The sequence below is a fragment of the Lolium rigidum genome, chromosome 3 (assembly GCF_022539505.1).
Source record: "Lolium rigidum isolate FL_2022 chromosome 3, APGP_CSIRO_Lrig_0.1, whole genome shotgun sequence".
In the NCBI taxonomy this organism is placed as follows: Eukaryota; Viridiplantae; Streptophyta; class Magnoliopsida; order Poales; family Poaceae; genus Lolium; species Lolium rigidum.
In genome coordinates, this window is record NC_061510.1 from 104,620,187 (window position 1) to 104,635,028 (window position 14,842).

At 46.1% G+C, this 14,842-nt stretch overlaps 1 protein-coding gene across 2 annotated transcripts; it reads left to right on the forward strand.

The window, feature by feature from the left end:
* The first annotated feature begins 215 nt into the window (after positions 1-215).
* LOC124697923 (dof zinc finger protein DOF3.6-like) lies at positions 216-2,180 on the forward strand. 2 transcript variants are annotated; one of them, XR_007000848.1, is made up of 2 exons: positions 216-505; positions 747-838. XR_007000848.1 is itself a non-coding variant. In XM_047230447.1 (2 exons), the coding sequence occupies exons 1-2, from the start codon at positions 452-454 to the stop codon at positions 1,815-1,817; spliced, it is 1,128 nt and encodes a 375-aa protein (XP_047086403.1). In that variant the 5' UTR covers positions 216-451; the 3' UTR covers positions 1,818-2,180. The 2 variants fall into 2 exon arrangements, 1 of the variants encoding a protein (XP_047086403.1); XM_047230447.1 differs by having other exon boundaries at positions 744-2,180.
* Positions 2,181-14,842: the final 12,662 nt, after the last annotated feature.

Consider the following 14,842-nt stretch of genomic DNA (forward strand, 5'->3'; position numbering starts at 1 on the left):
AGACGTTTCATGCCATCTCAGTCCCTGTGTATCTCCACAATGGTGAAAGAGTGTTAAACTTAAAGGCTAAGAAATCTTTAATTACTCAAACATTCTCCCCAGCCCCACGAAGCAAATACTAGAAATGTAAAGCTATCATAAGCTTAAAAGGCGAAGATGAATTCATGCTTTTCTGCGCCCTTTCTCTTTCATAGCTCTTCCTCTCTCATTACTGTCTTCTCTGCTTGCGACTGCTGGATGTGATTCTCCACCACCTGCTAGCTAGGTAGAGGACTCCACCACCTCTTCCTTCCTTGCTTCTCCCCTGCTTGCTTCCTTTTCTCTACAAACACAAATCCTCACCAAGGAAAAGTGCAAATTCTAAAGGAAAGATCTGAATTCGAAGCAGCAGAAAAGCTGGAGGAGTTAAGAGAGAGTGAGAGGAAATATATCTCACCACTAACTGGCTTCCATGGTGTTCCCTCCGTCACCTGCATACCTAGATCCGCCTAATTGGAATAACCAGGTACTACTGCATGATCCTCTCCCTCGCTCTTTTCTGTGTCCTTCAATTCTCTCTTCTGACTAGAGCACACGGTACCGATCCATCTATATACGCCAGCTTCTTCATAGAAACAGAATTTGGCACAATTAAAGCAACTTAACATGAAGACATATATTCTCCTCTTGAATATTCACAGACAATTCTCTCAACGTTTTCTTCTCTCCTGATCTATGAAATGTTTACATGTCTGTGTACTTAGCAGCAAGGTCAGCAGCCGAGGGCGACGGGCGGTGGCGGAGGAGGCGATGCACAGCAACAGCATATGCCCGTGGGCCCGACAACGGCTACGGCAGCGCAGCCCGAAGCCGGCGGCCTGCCGAGCAGCTCGGTGGCCAATGAAGTCGCGGGCGAGCAGCAGGCGCGGCCGAACTCGATGACGGAGCGCGCTAGGATGGCACGGGTGCCGCAGCCGGAGCCGGCGCTGAAGTGCCCGCGTTGCGACTCCACCAACACCAAGTTCTGCTACTACAACAACTACTCCCTCTCGCAGCCCCGCCACTTCTGCAAGGCGTGCCGCCGCTACTGGACGCGCGGCGGCGCCCTCCGGACCGTCCCGGTGGGCGGTGGGTGCCGCCGCAACAAGCGCTCGTCCAAGTCATCCGCCGCGTCCTCCTCCAAGCCATCTTCTTCATCAGCCAGGCAGCTAGCCGGTGGCGCGTCATCGATGCCATCAACCGCGGCATCAACAAACCCGGGACCCACCGGAGCAATGATCCCGTCGGGGCTCAGCTCCATGTCGCACCACCTGCCGTTCTTGGGTACGATGCACCCGCCGGGGCCCAACCTAGGGCTAGCCTTTTCCGTCGGGCTCCCGCCGCTCGGCATGCAGCAGCGGCAGCACATGGACGGGAGCGTGGATCAGTTCCCGCTGGCAAGCGGCGGCGGCGCCACCTTTAGCGCGTCACTGGAGCAGTGGAGAGTGCACCACCACCAGCAGCAGCAGTTCCCTTTCTTGGAACTTCCACCGGCGCCGCCGATGTACCAACTGGGGTTGCAAGCTAATCGAGCGGGGCCTAGCGCAGCGGCACCGTTGCCGGCGATGTTCACGTTAGGGCAGACCAGTGCAACCGAAGAAGCATCAATGAAGGAGGCGGACAGCAAAGGGCAAGAGATGAGCCTGCAGAGGCAGTACATGGAGGCGCTTCGCCAAGGGGAGGGCGTCTGGGGTGGCAGCGCCAGCGACAACACCGGCAATGGCAGTGGCAGCTGGACCACGAACATCCCCGGATTTCATTCCTCGTCGGGTGGCGGTGACGGTGGCGGCCTGTTGTAGCACACCGCAATTTCTTGATCAATACAAGATGCAGATGCATGGTTTGATCAGGAGATGAAATGAGGAGGTAATTAAATTAAAGAAGGTGTTCAAGTTTTAATTCTTCACCAGGTACTACTGTAGAAGCGCTGCTAGCTCATGATGGTCCAAGGTAGGGAATTCAAGTTAAAGTTGCTCCTTTGGTTAACACTTTTGCACCATTTGATTTGCCTGTGTAGTACGTGTCCGCTGGGTCACCTTTCAAAACTTTTCACACCATTGTTTACGAGTAGGGATCGATCGATACATGATGCATGGGGGGTATATATATGGTCACATATATTTTAATTTACTTGAAGATTCAGGAGTGGTCAGATTGTTTATTTGTTCAGTGAAACTTGTATCAAATGAATGTATTCTTCACTTTTTTTTCCCAGTTAACGTAAGTATGTTTGTTCCATATATGTACGTTCAGAAATCTGAAGTCATCACCATGTTTTCCTCTTGTCGAGTTTTGACTGAGCACATCCCATTAAAACTCATGCAAGTTACGAGCAGTGAACTCTTAATTGCAAGCATGCCTTTTGTTTTAGCTACATTTCTCTGGTAAATATATGCACAAAGCGTATAGTTCAATTACACGGGAATTATTGCTAATATCTATAGTTTCAACCTAATATCTGTAAATAGTATATGCACATATATTTTGTGATACATTGCAGTTATTCATTTCCAAATTGATTGCTGGCCAGAATCGATCAGTATCGCACTTAATCTTCTAGTGACAGTGTGAGACATCCGTCAGTTTTTCTTCTTTCTATGCTTAACTAGCGGGTGGCCCGCTGCACGGCTGGACTTGTTTCAACTTTATGTGATAAAAATAATATTTCATCCAGTTTATGTTCACCGAATGCATAATTTTTTAAGTGTTTATTTATTATAAAAATGATAACATTGACAGTAACAAAAATCCAAGACAATTTATGAGTATGTCATTAGTCAATCTTCTACGTTTTTTTACCAACTTTTGGGTCTTAGTGTCATGGAGTAAAGAATATAATTTAGTTGAGAGTGATGCTCATATCTGTCCATAACTTATCTACTCTGATATGAAATAAAGTATGGCACACATGCTCAATTTGACCTAATGATTTCAGATCCAGTTAGCATAACTATACTTCAATGTCATCATATTTTGGATGAATATATATTTTAGCCGGTATTATTTCAGTTAAACCATGACATTTATGATAAATCAAAGTGGGTATTTTTCTTGTATTTTAAATGGGAACACTACCGCATACATGTTCTGTGAGTATGAAATATAGAATTTTTTATATGTGCATAAATACCTTACCTCAAATGATGAAGATTCAATTGGTAGGACAGAAGCTTTGCGCAACTCTAAAACTTCCCGTGTTCTTGCACCTTTTTTTTATCTATAAGATGGCCCAGGAAATATGTACAGTACTGGGACTTGATTTAGAATACTTTTTGAATATATTTTGTTCTACCACTACCATCCCTACACATTTTCCTCCTCTGAAACCGTTATATTCACCTTCTAAACTACAATTTTACCATCACAACTAACATATACTTGCCTTCTAAATTTATCTGCCAACAATAATATCATCTCTGCTGATAGATCCAAACTAAATATTACATTGCTCTGTATGAGTGTATCTGAACTGGGTCAGTATTTTCCCTCTCTAAGATTGGGAACTGATGATAGAAATCTAGAGTAACTTACATGGCTTTTATATAGCAGTATGCTCCAACACGAATCAGTTTTTAGAGGTAAGGCCATAAGGTCCTGCTTTAACTTAATTAATAAAGCCTCAACTAGCAGAATCCACATCATACAAACCATACAACACACACTCAACACATAGCACAAACACACAGGAGAGCTCCCAGGTCCTCCTAAAACACATGCCAACAACAAGTCCTGAACCAGAAACATAAGATAGAAAAAACAGTCAGACTTGCTCACTCAGGCTGGAATGTAGACGCTTGATCTCCTCCATCGCCGCGTCCAGCAGGCTCCTATCCCTCGAGTTCATCCGTCATTGCTGCCTATATATGAGCATTTTATAGAGAACACCAGCTGGGTTACTGATAAGCGAGTCATCAAAGATCATTTAATTTATTCCTAACGTTCCAAAAGGCCCAACATTGCGCGGCGAATGCAAACCAAACTAGTCTACGGTATTGGCCGGATAGACCCTGAGAAATTGCTAAGAATTCACCAGCCCCCGCCGGGTTCCAATCACAGTGCAAGATCTCCCTGATCGCTGCCCACATGAATTTGGCTAAGGAGCAGCCAAAAAATAAATGACTACAATCCTCAACCTTGCCACACAGGCCACACTCGCCATTTGAGGGCCTCTGGCGCTTGGCAATCTGCTCCGCACTTGGTAGCCGTCCCCTAATCAGCTGTCAAAGGAAAATCTTGATCCTAGGCGGCACGCGCAGACCTCCAGACCTCCTTAAAGTGCGTCGCCGCCGCCCTCTACGATAGACGAACATAGAGGGAACGAGCCGAGTAAGCTCCAGAGGCCTCCAAACTCCAGGAGACCCCATCCACCTCCTCGGAGGGAGCATAACCCTCAATTTCCCTGGTCAAGTTATCCCACTCCACCATCTCAGCCATGCCGAACTTCCAACGGAAACTGATTCGCCAGCCCTCCCCATCTTGGGCTGAATGCACCGTCAGGAAGGGGAGCGCACAACAACCGACAAGGTTGGGGTACCGCTCCCGCACCAGCGATCGCCTAGACCACCAATCCCACCAGAAATAGGTACGTCCCCCACTCCACACCTGGTGTTTAGCTCCCGGCTTAATGTACCATTTTAACTTCCGAAGTGCATTCCAGAACTGCGACCCCTTTTTTGGTACAGACGGCGCAAAGATTTCGTTGTCCCCCAAGTATTTCGCCCGCAGAAGATCTAGCCGTAGACCCTGTGCGTTCTGGTATAGCTTCCAAAGCAATTTAGAATTAAGGAAATGTTCATAATGTGAGTATTGAGGGTGCCAAGCCCCCCAGCTCCTTAGGTTTACAACCGTCACCCAATCGATCATGTGGTACTTACACTTCTGTCCCACACCTTCCCGTAAGAAGTGGGACCTCACCTTATCAAAGATCGCATGAATCGCATCAAATAGCATGTACATACTCATCACAAACATAGGGAGGCTGGACATGCATGAATTGCTGAGTTCTAGACTTCCCGCATAAGCGACGTAAAGGCCTTGCCACGGATCCACCCTATGATCCACCTTTCCGGTCAAAAAGTCCTAGTCTGAAGTACGGAGGGTCCTATCGCTCACTGGCAGCCCCATGCTTGTGACGGTAAAGCACACGTCCGTTGGGAACCCCAAGAGGAAGGTATGATGCGTACAACAGCGAGTTTTCCCTCAGTAAGAAACCAAGGTTATCGAACCAGTAGGAGATGAAGGCCACGTGAAGGTTGTTGGTGAAGGAGTGTAGTGCGGCGCAACACCAGGGATTCCGGCGCCAACGTGGAACCTGCACAGCACAATCAAAATACTTTGCCCCAACTTAACAGTGAGGTTGTCAATCTCACCGGCTTGCTGAAAACAAAGGATTAAACGTATGGTGTGGAGAGTGATGTTTGCTTGCAGAAAACAAATGAGAACAATGATTGCAGTAGGTTGTATTTCAGATGTAAAAGAATGGACCGGGGTCCACAGTTCACTAGTGGTGTCTCTCCAATAAGATAAATAACATGTTGGATGAACAAATTACAGTTGGGAAATTGACAAATAGAGAGGGCATAACAATGCACATACATATCATGATGATTACTATGAGATTTACTTAGGGTATTACGACAAAGAACATAGACCGCCATCCAGCATGCATCTATGCCTAAAAAGTCCACCTTCGGGTTAGCATCTGCACCCCTTTCAGTATTAAGTTGCAAACTACAGACAATTGCATTAAGTACTGTGCGTAATGTAAACAATACAAATATCCTTAGACAAAGCATTGATGTTTTATCCCTAGTGGCAACAACACATCCACAACGTTAGAACTTTACGTCACTTGTCCCAGATTCAATGGAGGCATGAACCCACTATCTAGCATAAATACTCCCTCTTGGAGTTACAAGTATCAACTTGGCCGAGCCTCTACTAGCAACGGAGAGCATGCAAGATCATAAACAACACATATATGATAGATCGATAATCAACTTGACATAGTATTCCATATTCATCGGATCCCAACAAACACAACATGTAGCATTACAAATAGATGATCTTGATCATGATAGGCAGCTCACAAGATCTAAACATGATGGCATAATAGGAGAAGACAACCATCTAGCTACTGCTATGGACCCATAGTCCAAGGATGAACTACTCACGCATCAGTCCGGAGGCGGGCATGGTGATGTAGAGCCCTCCGGTGATGATTCCCCTCTCCGGCGGGGTGCCGGAGGAGATCTTCGAACCCCCCCCCGAGATGGGGTTGACGGCGGCGGCGTCTCTGGAACTTTTCTCGTATTTTGGCTCTCGGTACTAGGGTTTTCCGATACGAAGGAATATATAGGCGAAGAGGCAGCGTCGGGGGAGCCAGGGGGTGGGGTCCCCACACCTAGGCGCGCCAGGAGGTGGGGCCGCGCCGCCCTATGGGGTGGCCCCCTGCTGGCCGTCTCCGACTCTTGTTCGATGTTCTGGAACCCTCCGTGGAAAATAGGGCCGTGGGCTTTTGTTTCGTCCAGTTCCGAGAATATTTCCTGTGTAGGATTTTTGAAACCAAAAACAGCAGAAAACGAGAGCCGGCGCTTCGGCATCTTGTTAATAGGTTAGTCCCGGAAAATGCATAAAAATGATATAAAGTATGAATAAAACATGTAGGTATTGTCATAAAACTAGCATGGAACATAAGAAATTATAGATACGTTGGAGACGTATCAAGCATCCCCAAGCTTAGTTCCTACTCGCCCTCCAGTAGGTAAACGATAAAAAGAATAATTTCTGAAGTGACATGCTACCAACATAATCTTGATCAATACTATTGTAAAGCATATGAGATGAATGAAGTGACTCAAAGCAATGGTCTATAGTTTGCTAACAAATAGATAATGACTAAACAACTGAATCATATAGCAAAGACTTTTCATGAATAGTACTTTCAAGACAAGCATCAAAAAGTCTTGCATAAGAGTTAACTCATAAAGCAATATATTCTTAATAGAAGGTTTTGAAGCAACAAGAAAGGAAGATTTAAGTTTCAGCAATTGCTTTCAACTTTCAACATGTATATCTCATGGATAATTGTCAACACAAAGTAATATGATGAGTGCAATAAGCAAGCATGTAAGAATCAATGCACTCAGTTGACACAAGTGTTTGCTTCTAAGATAGAAAGAAGTAGGTAAACTGACTCAACATCAAGTAAAAGAAAGGCCCTTCGCAGAGGGAAGCAGGGATTAAATCATGTGCTAGAGCTTTTCAAGTTTGAAATCATATAGAGAGCATAAAAGTAAAGTTTTGAGGTGTTTGTTGTCGTCAACGAATGGTAGTGGGCACTCTAACCCCCTTGTCAAACAGACTTTCAAAGAGCGGCTCCCATGAAGGACGTTATCTCTACCAGCAAGGTAGATCATCCCTCTTCTCTTTTGTTTACACATGTACTTTAGTTTTATTTATGGATGACACTCCTCCCAACCTTTTACTTTCACAAACCATGGCTAACCGAATCCTCGGGTGCCTTCCAACATTTCCCATACCATGGAGGAGTGTCTATTGGCAAAATTAAGTTGCTTACTGATGAATCAGGGCAAAACATGTGAAGAGAATTATTAATGAAAGTTAATTAATTGGGGCTGCGAACCCCGTTGCCAGCTCTTTTTGCAAAATTACTGGATAAGCGGATGTGCCACTAGTCCATTGGTGATAGTCTGCCCAACAAGATTGAAAGATAAAACACCACATACTTCCTCATGAGCTATAAAACATTTACACAAATAAGAGATAATAACTTTTGAATTGTTTAAAGGTAGCACATGAAGTATTTACTTGGAATGGCATTAAAATACCACATAGTAGGTAGTTATGGTGGACACACATGGCATAGGTGTTGGCTCAAGGTTTTGGATGCACGGGAAGCATTCCCTCTCAGTACAAGGCTTTGGCTAGCAAGGTTGTTTGAAGCAAAAACAAGTATGAACCGGTACAGCAAAACTTACATAAGAACATATTGCAAGCATTATAAGACTCTACACTGTCTTCCTTGTTGCTCAAACACTTTTACCAGAAAATATCTAGACCTTAGAGAGACCAATCATGCAAACCAAATTTCAACAAGCTCTACGGTAGTTCTCCACTAATAGGTTTAAGCTACATGATGCAAGAGCTTAAACATGATCTACTTGAGAGCTCAAAACAATTGCCAAGTATCAAATTATTCAAGACAATATACCAATTACCACATGAAGCATTTTCTGTTTCCAACCAAATAGCAATAAATACAGCGGCTTTCAGCTTTCGCCATGAACATTGGAAGTAAAACGAAGAACACAAGTGTTCAAATGAAAAAGCGGAGCGTGTATCTCTCCCACACAAGCATGTTAGGATCCGATTTATTCAAACACAAACAAAAATAAAAGCACACAGACGCTCCAAGTAAAGCACATAAGATGTGACATAATTAAAATATAGTTTCACTAGAGGTGACCTGATAAGTTATTGATGAAGAAGGGGATGCCTTGGGCATCCCCAAGCTTAGATGCTTGAGTCTTCTTGAAATATGCAGGGATGAACCACGGGGGCATCCCCAAGCTTAGACTTTTCACTCTTCTTGATCATATTATATCATCCTCCTCTCTTGATCCTTGAAAACTTCCTTCACACCAAAGTCAAAGCAATCTCATTAAAGGGTTAGTGCATAATCAAAAATTCACATGTTCAGCAAGGACACAATCATTCCCAACACTTCTGGACATTACCCAAGGTTACTGAAATTTAATGGAGCAAAGAAACCCACTCAAACACAGTGTAAGAGGCAATGCGAAATAAAAGGCAGAATCTGTCAAAACAGAACAGTCCGTAAAGACGAATTTTTTAGAGTCACTTAACATGCTCAGATGAAAAAGCTCATATTGAATGAAAGTTTCGTACATATCTGAGGATTACTCACGAATTTTTTCAAGATTTTTAGATTTTCCTACAGAGAGAACAGCTCAAATTCGTGACAGCTAAAAAATCTGTTCCTGCGCAGAAATCCAAATCTAGTATCAACTTTCTATCAAAGACTTTACTTGGCACAACAATGCAATAAAATAAAGATACAAAGGTATTGCTACAGTAGTAACAAGCACCTTGACTCAAATATAAAACAAAAATTGCAGAAATAAAATAATGGGTTGTCTCCCATAAGCGCTTTTCTTTAACGCCTTTCAGCTAGGCGCAGAAAGTGGAAATCACGGGCTTTAACATTATTACCACGGGCTTTACGCCTACCCCTCTTACTCTTATTCTTACTCTTTGGTCTAGGGAATACATGACCGCCTCCGGGTGTAGAGGTAAAATTTAGAGTGCCTTTCCCCACATCTATGGTTTCTCCCAAGAGTTTCAGCAGGGATCTTCCAAGTGTGATTTGTCCTGTCCCTACACATTCAATAACGAGATAATCAGTGGATACCGTTCTTCCAAGAAAGGTTGTGAACACACCTTCAGCTATCCCCTTAGGAATTATAACGAGTTATCAGTAAGAGTTATTCCTTCTCCACCTTCAGTAAGTCCCCAAAGTGTCAAAGATTCATAAATACTTTTAGGCATAAGGCAAAACTCAGACATAATATCACAACGGGTATAAAAAGTTTCACCTAAAATAGCAACCTTAATAGTAGGGACCCACATTGAAGGTTCAAAGTTTACTGGAACATAATCATAATATTCACGAATCTGATTATACCCTTCTTTTAAACAAGATATATTTGTCTCGAGAGTGTTTAATCTATTATGAATACTAGCAAGAGATGAATCAAACTTATTAGCTGAGCTAGATGATGCAACCAATTTTTTTATGGCATTAAAAGCTTGATCCCCATCGCAATGAAGGAAATCTCCTCCCACTACAGCATCCAAGGCATATCTATAGCGAAGAATAAGCCCAAAATAAAAGTTACTAAGAAGCAGGCTTAGAGTCATTTTAGGTTCAGTTTCTCCATAAGAATCAAAAATTCTAGACCAAGCTTCTTTAAAACTCTCCTCATCCCCTTGTTTTAAAGTAAAGATCAATTCCTCAGGTGACAGAGTAACAAGTACATGACTAGACATGATAACAAAATAAATTAAATGCAAGTAACTAATTTTTTTGTGTTTTTTTTTATATAAAGAAAGCAAACAAGACAGAAATAAAATAAAGCAAGACAATAAACAAAGTAAAGAGATTGGGTGTGAGAGACTCCCCTTGCAGCGTGTCTTGATCTCCCCGGCAACGGCGCCAGAAAAGTATTTGATGGCGCGTGACGGGGCTTGATGGAGTGTTGATTCCTCCCCGGCAACGGCGCCAGAAAAGTAGCTGCTTGTGACGGTAAAGCACACGTCCGTTGGGAACCCCAAGAGGAAGGTATGATGCGTACAGCAGCGAGTTTTCCCTCGATAAGAAACCAAGGTTATCGAACCGATAGGAGATGAAGGCCACGTGAAGGTTGTTGGTGAAGGAGTGTAGTGCGGCGCAACACCGGGGATTCCGGCGCCAACGTGGAACCTGCACAACACAATCAAAATACTTTGCCCCAACTTAACAGAGTGAGGTTGTCAATCTCACCGGCTTGCTGAAAACAAAGGATTAAACGTATGGTGTGGAGAGTGATGTTTGCTTGCGAGAAAACAAATGAGAACAATGATTGCGGTAGGTTGTATTTCAGATGTAAAGGAATGGACCGGGGTCCACGGTTCACTAGTGGTGTCTCTCCAATAAGATAAATAACATGTTGGGTGAACAAATTACAGTTGGGCAATTGACAAATAGAGAGGGCATAGCAATGCACATACATATCATGATGACTACTATGAGATTTACTTAGGGCATCACGACAAAGAACATAGACCGCCATCCAGCATGCATCTATGCCTAAAAAGTCCACCTTCGGGTTAGCATCCGCGCCCCTTCCAGTATTAAGTTGCAAACAACAGACAATTGCATTAAGTACTATGCGTAATGTAAACAATACAAACATCCTTAGACAAAGTATTGATGTTTTATCCGTAGTGGCAACATCACATCTGACGTGGGCATTACCCTTCGGGTAACCGACATTGCCCTATCCCGTATTGTTTAGTTGGAGGCCCATGAAGGCACTTGGAGGCAAGACGGGCCACTTGGATGGCGCACCAGAAGATTCCTTGAAGGGCAAGACAAAGAAGCGGCCGAACAAGGAAAGATTAGATTTAAAACTACTGTAAACCTAGTCGTACTCGGTTAGACCTCTTGAGACCTGACCTCCTATATAAAGGCCAGGAGAGGGGCTGCCGAGGGACAGAATCAATCTTAGCAATCTTAGCCACCAAAAAGTCTGGAGCTAGGTCGCAGCAGCACTTAGCATCTTGACGAGATCTCAGCCGAACTATTCAGCACCCCATTGTAACCCAGTATCTTCATAATCAAGAACGAGACGAGCGGGACGTAAGGGTTTTACCTCATCGAGGGCCCCGAACCTCGGGTAAATCGCTCTCCCCGTTTGTCCGTGAACCGATGTCTCGTGTCGGCTTGCGAGGATTCCGTCAACCCTAAGCCCCAATCGGAGGGCATTGCCGAGGAGTACCCTCGACAATTGGCGCCGTACTGTGGGAACCCTGTCGGCACAAGATCGGACATCGGCGAGCCCGTCATGTCATCGGCGACTTCATCAACACCATCATCGCCAAAGCCGGGAAGCCCGATTCGCTTCGGCTCCTATGAATTCACCCCGCACAGCGACTCGTCTCGCTCGACCTTCTCCGATCTGCAAGGCAACATGGAGATGACCTTCGGGAGCGTCCACTACAACGTCAACTCAGAAGGAATCCTTCGGCTGCTGGAATCGCCCACTTCCAGATCGACGAGTCCAAGCGCGTCATCATCACTCGACCTTTCGGCTGGTCTGACAGGCTCGACGAGTTTGCCCGCGCCCTCGACTCCCCGTTCAGCGTCTTCCATGTCGGTTGGATCCGACAATCCCGCATCTTCGGAGTTAACCTCGTACTACTGCTTGAACTGCGACACCAGGCACGGGCTGGGATCGAGCGACACACCGTTCATCTGCAATGCCCAGTATTCATCGGGAGAGGACATTGTCGACAGCATCATCCAAGGTGTCACCCGAGGAGCAGCGCACCACCAAGTTTATGTTGCTAACAGGGGAGACGGAGATCGCACCCCCCGTTCCAGCAAGCGAGCTAGTTTTGAGAACAGCGCCAGCAACAACAACAGCGACCACACCATCGCAGAGGAGGAGTGGGCAGCAGCCAAGGCAGCCGTGCTTAACAACACGCCGCTCCCGGCAGGAACCACGGTTGGCACCCTCAACGCTTACCGCTCCATACTGGAGAAAAACCGGGAACGACTATCCAAAGAACAAGCCACCCTCGAGAGACGCCTATCTGCGGCAGACCGATCCAGCAAACGACGAAGAGGCTCGCAAGGAAGCGCCCCTCGAAGTACTCAGGGGGCAGGCAAGCACCGATCAAGACTATCCAGGCTTTCGGAAGATGACGCTAGAGAAATAACGTCGAATCTGACCAAGTCCTTTATGACCACGGACACCGCGGGCATGCCACGGCCAAAAACCGTCGCGGGAGCAACCGCCAACCTAGCTGCATACCTCATCAATCAGCGCCCTGAAGGTTCCATGGCTCAAGCCCACCGAAGTGCCCTAGAAAGTCTCGCGATATTGGGAGATAATCTAGTTCCGCGAAAGGAAAAGACCACGTTGCAGGCTAGTGGCTCAAAGCATCGCGCGAGAGATGCTCGGGATGAAATCACCCAGAGCAGGATCGACAAAGCAAGGCGACGACGCGCCGCTAGGGAGGAGTATGACAGTGATTCTTCGGATGAGAGTCAGGAGAATGACGGCAAGCTCAGGGGAGCCAATTGTTTAAGCTACAAAATCCGTGAGGCGATGCCACCCAGAAAGTTCAAACCCACCCCTACTGACGCTGCCAAATACGATGGGCAGCAGGAGCCAAGGTCCTGGATAGACGACTATTTGGAGACTGTGATTCTGCATAAGGGGAACCAGATAGCAGCAATGCAGTGCTTGCAGCTTTACCTAAAGGATTCAGCGCGAGCCTGGTTAAGGGGTCTGCCGAAGGGTTCCATCAAATCATGGGACGACCTAGTAGATGCTTTCGTTGCCAATTTCCAAGCAACGTACAAAAGGCCCGTCGGGATTGAAGAGTTACGGCATTGCCGGCAAAAGCAGAAGGAATCGATGCGCTCATACATCGGGAGATTCACCAAGCTCCTAAACGCTGCCGAAGATGTATCTGTCGACAGAGCAATCGACGCCTTCAGCGATGGCATCCGACATGAAAGCTACATAGAATAACTCGGACGCAAAAAGCCAAAAACCATAACCAAGTTAATGGAAATCGCCAACAGCTGGGCTGATGGCGAGGACAACGTGCGAAAGCCGCGACAGCGCAGTGACGACGAAGACGACGACCAGCCGAAGCATGACTCGGGTGGTCGAAGGGATCGTCACAAGAGAAGGAAGAACCGCAGCTATGACGACAAGAACCTGGTAGCCGCAGGGTACTCCGATCGGCAGGACGATCGATATGACGATAGAAGAGACGATCGACAGGACGGTAATCGGAACAACTCTGGGAACCGTGGCAATTATAAACCACGGCAGCAGAGGACTCCTGAACTGCCCTACGCTGAGCAGATCAACGTGCCCTGTTACTTGCACTCGTATGTCGATTCTAAGGACGGCAAAACAAAGTCAAGCCACTTGCTCAGGGACTGTCGGCAGTTCATTGACATGCACAAACTCATCCAGCAGGCAGGCCAGCAACCGCCACCACCACCAGCACCACCTCCACCGCAGCATCAAGTCCAGCAGGCTCAACCTCATTAACCCAACGAGGCATTTCCACCACCACGTGGGCAGATGAGCATGATCCACAGGACAGGTGTTTCAAGAAGAGAAATGAAGAAGCTCACTCGAGAAATCAACCTGGCAGAAAGCATCATGGCGAACATCCCTGAATATGTCGAGTGGTCATCTCAGAATATTACATTCAGCCGAGCAGATCACCCGATGACCATACCGAAACCAGGACACGCTGCCTTAGTAGTCGAGGCGCAGGTCGGGGGATTCAAGATGAGCAAAGTCTTCATGGATGGTGGAAGTGGACTAAACCTGATATTTCTCGACACGATCAAGAGTATGGGGATCACCATGAGAATGCTAGAAGAATCGGACACCCGCTTTCATGGGATTCTCCCCACTTCACCGGCGTACTCTCTTGGCAAAGTTTACCTGAACGTCATCTTTGGCAAACCCGACAACTTCAGGAAGGAAAAGATCGAGTTCGAAGTCGTGAACTGGGAGTCGCAGTATCACGCTATACTCGGGAGGCCAACTTATGCCAAGTTCATGGCTGTACCGCACTACGCATACCTCAAGCTGAAAATGCCTGGGAGCAACGGGACAAATATTACAGTCTATGGAAGTTTCTCACGCTCGGACAATTGTGATCGAGACTTTCAGAGGATTGCTGCAAAGTTTGGACTACGGCAGGAAATTACTGACCTTCCTTCGAAGTCATCGTCACGCGATAATAAGGAAGAAGAACGCGTCAGAGGAGCAAAGAAGAAGCCAGCCGACCTCGCCCTTGAAGCTTCGGTAGCACAAACTTCTGCAGCCCAAGCTTCGGCAGCAAAAGTTTCGGCAACTGATGGTGCAGAAGACATAGGAGACAGCAAAACACTGACAATCACTGCCCAGACCTCTGGTGAAATCAACGATGCTTCGAAAAACACCAACACGGTGAACAAGCCAGAAGATGAGAAGAACCC

Excerpts from the sequence above, each read along its gene's own strand:
- LOC124697923 (XM_047230447.1), top strand. The coding sequence starts at position 452 with ATGGTGTTCCCTCCGTCACCTGCATACCTAGATCCGCCTAATTGGAAT. Across the intron at positions 506-743 it reads CGCCTAATTGGAATAACCAG|CAGCAAGGTCAGCAGCCGAG; the intron begins GTACTACTGCAT and ends CTGTGTACTTAG.